Source organism: Gasterosteus aculeatus, chromosome 15 (assembly GCF_964276395.1).
Source record: "Gasterosteus aculeatus chromosome 15, fGasAcu3.hap1.1, whole genome shotgun sequence".
NCBI classification, from domain to species: Eukaryota; Metazoa; Chordata; class Actinopteri; order Perciformes; family Gasterosteidae; genus Gasterosteus; species Gasterosteus aculeatus.
In genome coordinates this window covers 1949290-1953407 of record NC_135703.1, presented here as the reverse complement: position 1 = coordinate 1953407, position 4118 = coordinate 1949290, and the positions used below count along the sequence as shown (strand labels likewise).

The following is a 4118-nucleotide window of genomic DNA, read 5'->3' as shown; positions in this document are numbered from 1 at the left end:
GTTTAGGTTTCCACACCGTTGCTTCTCCAGAAGGAAACAACGAAGGAAGGAAGATGCCCGTGAATGTTTAGCTCATTCCTCCAACGCTGACGTCAGAGATCCAGCGGGACGAGAAGCCGGCACAAGAACATTGTTTCAATTGCTCTTAAATCACTACAATGAAAAGGTTTGAGAATCACAAAAAGATGATTAAGATATAAGTCTGACTGGATCCTGAACACTGAGTCAACTTTGATCTCTGTGATTTAAACTGTCAACCTCCACACTGACGAGGCCTCCAGCACGAGCACCTCTCGCAGGCCACTGCGGGTTTCATGCAGATTAAAGAGGCATCGAGCTGAAAATGGAGTGGAAGGAAGTCAATGTGAGATTAAAGTAAATTTATGGATGCATTTAAATGAATACGACGACCTGAAAACACTGGCGCCCTATTTGAAAATGATGATGCATGACAATAGAATAGAGACCACATGATATTTATTAATAGTCACAGTGGAAACTGCCTGGAGGCCGTGTGCACTGTATAAAGATAAAAAAGGACAATAGATACAAAAGCCATTCAATGACCGCCACACTGAATCCTGAGAGAAACCATGATATAGCATGTAGTTTATGTATATATATTTATATCTATGAGACAGGTTTTAGTGATACTGTTTTCGGCGTACTTTGTATGTCATTCGCTTCTGCTTTAATCAAACTATGTTCAGAAATCCGTAGAAAACAAATGCCTATCAGCATAAATAGCATAAATAGTCACAAACTATTTTTTTTTTCTCATAATTTACAAAAATACACATTTATGAAGTCCACGTGTGTTTACAGGAGCCTCAGTGCAGTCGACATGGAGGATATAAAAACTAAGGCAAGGCCCACCTGGGATCACATCTGCATTAAATGTGCTGTTACTGCATTTGGAATCGGTCTAAATAAAGAGGGGAGCCCTTCGCAGCGGGCGCGGCGTTCTCATAGGATTTTTGTTTTGAGGTAACGGCGGTCTCACAAAGGCAACTTTGGCAGATTTTGAGTTGATTATGAATACGAATAAAGAGGTTCAGCATATGAAATCAAGTGCAAAGCATTTGGCCGCTCCAGAGAAACATCGGGCTAGATTTGGCAAAACGGGCAAAAATATATACAGTATATATATATATATTTATATACAGCGAATAGATTACATCTTAAAAGGATGAAACAGGGAGAGTGTGGCTGTGAGTCTCCGTTGAAACTGCCAAATAATGTCAAACAGATGCTCAAAATATTACACAAACATACGCGTTCAGTAGTTGTTACTTTGCAAACATTTCAGCGTTCAGGAGATTTGATGTAGATAAAGTAAGTGCTCTTTTTTTTGTTGTTGAACTTTCCGGCCGGTGTTCCTCTTCGAGTGCTCGTCAAGTGAAATCAAGCTGAGCTAAAACACTCTCCATGACCTCTGACCCCCCCCCCCCCCCGCGCCCCGTCCCGTCCTACAGCTCGGCCCCCTCCCGGGGGTAGATCAGGCTGTTCACGCTGAAGCTGTTGTAGAAGTGGCCGTTGAACTGTCCGCTCTGCCCGCCGCCAAACGCGTTGTAGTACACTCCCCGGTTGAAATGCAGGCCCTCGCCGTGCTCCGGGCCGCCGGCGTCCTGCCCGCCGTGGTTGAGGTGGTACGGGCTCAGGGCCGTAATGTTCCTGTTCGACAGCTCGTTCACCAGTCCCAGGGACCCCTGCCGGCCGGGGGCCCCCGAGCTGAGCGTGGACATGCTGCTGTAAAAGTTGTTGAAGCAAGGGGCCGGGCCGGGCGGCGAGGACGACGACGAGCTCTTGTGGTTCTCGTTCATGGCCTCCATCTCCGGCGAGGGCGGCGCCAGGAGCTGAGGACTGTCCGAGGGCTTCAACGAGGCCGCCGGCCGGCCGTCCTCCACTTTTGTGGCCCCCGACGCCGACGCCGCCGCTCCGCCCGCGCTACTCGGATCCGAACGTCTTTTCCTTTTTCTGCGGAAATTGCCGTTGTCAAACATCTTTTCACAGTTTGGGTCCAAAGTCCAGTAATTCCCTTTTCCTGTAAGTGAAGTAGAGACCGAGGACACATTAGACACAGAGAGGTTGTGGGACCGGACAAACTTATATAGTCTGTAAAAAATAAATGTATGAACACATTGGCAAGCAAAATATAAAGTTATCAAAACAAATAAGAATAACTTCTTATTTAAATATCACCTTTCCTTGGCCGGCTGTCGTTGTAGAACCGGTTCGGATTAAAAACAACCGTCATGTTCCAGTACAATTCATGCACATGCATTTAAGATTAAGTAATATTTCTGGAACAAAAAAATGCATTCGTACTACTTAACAAGAGCACTTTGATTGCTGTATGTTATTAAAATTCTTTTGTAATTAATTTCTATAAATATTGAAGACATTCTCAGTATTAACCTTTGAAGACTCCGTTATTATATAAATTATTATTTCTACAGTATGAGATATTTCCAATAACTTTTTGGTTTTAAAATACAAAGATATAAATTGAGTTTTTTAAAAGACTTGACTAACCATAACAACTTTTAGACTAGACATTAAAAATAATATTTAATGTCCTTTTTTGGATTTGAAGGATGTAAGGAAGAAACAAGGTAAATGTAATTTCTGTGAGTCTCCCAGGTGAGCGTAACGTGTCCTTAAACACAACACGTCGTTCAGAATAGCCTCCCCCTGGTGCGTTCACGGTACCTGGGTCGTCCTCGTCCCTCGGCACCTTCTTGAAGCAGTCGTTCAGAGACAGGTTGTGCCGGATCGAGTTCTGCCAGCCGGCTTTGCTCTTCTTGTAGAAGGGGAAGTTGTCGGCCACGTACTGGTAGATCTGACTCAGGGTCAGCTTCTTCTCGTGCGCGTTCTGGATGGCCATGGCGATGAGCGCGGAGTACGAGTAGGGCGGGCGCACCAGCTTCAGCAGCTCCTCCTGGCTGGCGATGGACAGCCAGCCGAGGTCGGGCCCCCCGAAGCCAGGCGAGTTGCTCAGGAACGGCCGCTGCGAGCCGTAGGAGGGCGGGATGAAGGGCGCCGGGTTGTTGCCGTGCAGGTAAGACGCGGGGGAGTTGACGCCCGGCCCGTTGATCCACAGGTACGGGTTCGGCGACGACGCGTAATCCCCGAGGCCGTAGCCGGCGGGTCTCTGCGCGCCCTGCAGGCTCTGCTGGTGGTACACGCCGCTCAGGTTGTCGCAGTACACGGAGGCCATGTCGGCGGGGGCCTCCTGGGCGCCCTTGGGGGGCAGGGAGCCGGCGGCGGGGGAGGCGTGGTGCTGGTGCAGGTGATGGGACTGAGGGTCGATGGAGTTCATCACTCCCCGCGGGGGAAAGGAGGAGGATCCCTGGGAGGAAATGCTGGAGCGCTCGGGGGCCTCTGCCGGTGCTGCGCGGGCCGACGGCAACAAGTGTCAGGGAGGACGGAGCCGTTCGGGGGGAGTTTTAACGGAGTAGAACCCTCGGCGGCGGCCCGGATCCGGGCACCAGATGATTCCCGGCAGCCAATAGACGCGCGCGCTGCGCAACGAGGGGGCGTGGCCACGCCCTGCCTCGTTCGTGGGGTCAACGGCGGACCCCCCGCTGCCCCCCTCCCCCCCCTCTCCCTATCCCGAGGGACGCTGGTCACTTTTACCAGCTGTTCTCCTCCCTCGTCCCATTTAAAGGTGGAGGGGAAAACATTGTTTTATTGTGGCGTTTTAATGAAAATGTGACTCTTGATATCAAAGAAAAAAATATATGCTAGTGTTATTTAATAAATGATTTTCAAATATTAAAACGCAGATTCATCATTTAGTGTGATATTCACTTTGTGTCCATTATGTACAATACAAGTCCTCCAACCAGGACCTTCTCATCACGGTTCTGTGCAGCATTTAAAACTGTGAATGAAAGTAAACCAATAACCGACCAACCCCAACTAATTACATTAGTGTGTAATCATCTTTCCAGTTAAAGCAGCAACAGATGACCAGAGAAAACATTTCAGAGCATCTCCTGGAAAACAGAATAGAGAAATGAATTTCAGGTTGGAACCTTTCAGTGGTTCAAACGTGCTGTCAATCAATCGACAGAAACCACTTTTTGGGGGGCGGACTGCTCCAATGTGTGCAG

At 48.5% G+C, this 4118-nt stretch overlaps 1 protein-coding gene across 1 annotated transcript; it reads right to left on the bottom strand.

The window, feature by feature from the left end:
* Nucleotides 1-835: 835 nt before the first annotated feature.
* Nucleotides 836-3471, bottom strand: foxi2 (forkhead box I2). The gene is made up of 2 exons (XM_040200056.2): nucleotides 2713-3471; nucleotides 836-2044 (listed from the first exon to the last, which is right to left on the bottom strand). The coding sequence occupies exons 1-2, from the start codon at nucleotides 3320-3322 to the stop codon at nucleotides 1470-1472; spliced, it is 1185 nt and encodes a 394-aa protein (XP_040055990.2). The 5' UTR covers nucleotides 3323-3471; the 3' UTR covers nucleotides 836-1469.
* Between the last annotated feature and the right edge of the window lie 647 nt (nucleotides 3472-4118).

Coding starts and splice junctions, on each gene's coding strand:
- foxi2 (XM_040200056.2), bottom strand. CDS start 3,322: ATGAACTCCATCGACCCTCAGTCCCATCACCTGCACCAGCACCACGCC. Junction 2,045..2,712: donor GAGGGACGAGGACGACCCAG/GTACCGTGAACG, acceptor CTTCACTTACAG/GAAAAGGGAATTACTGGACT.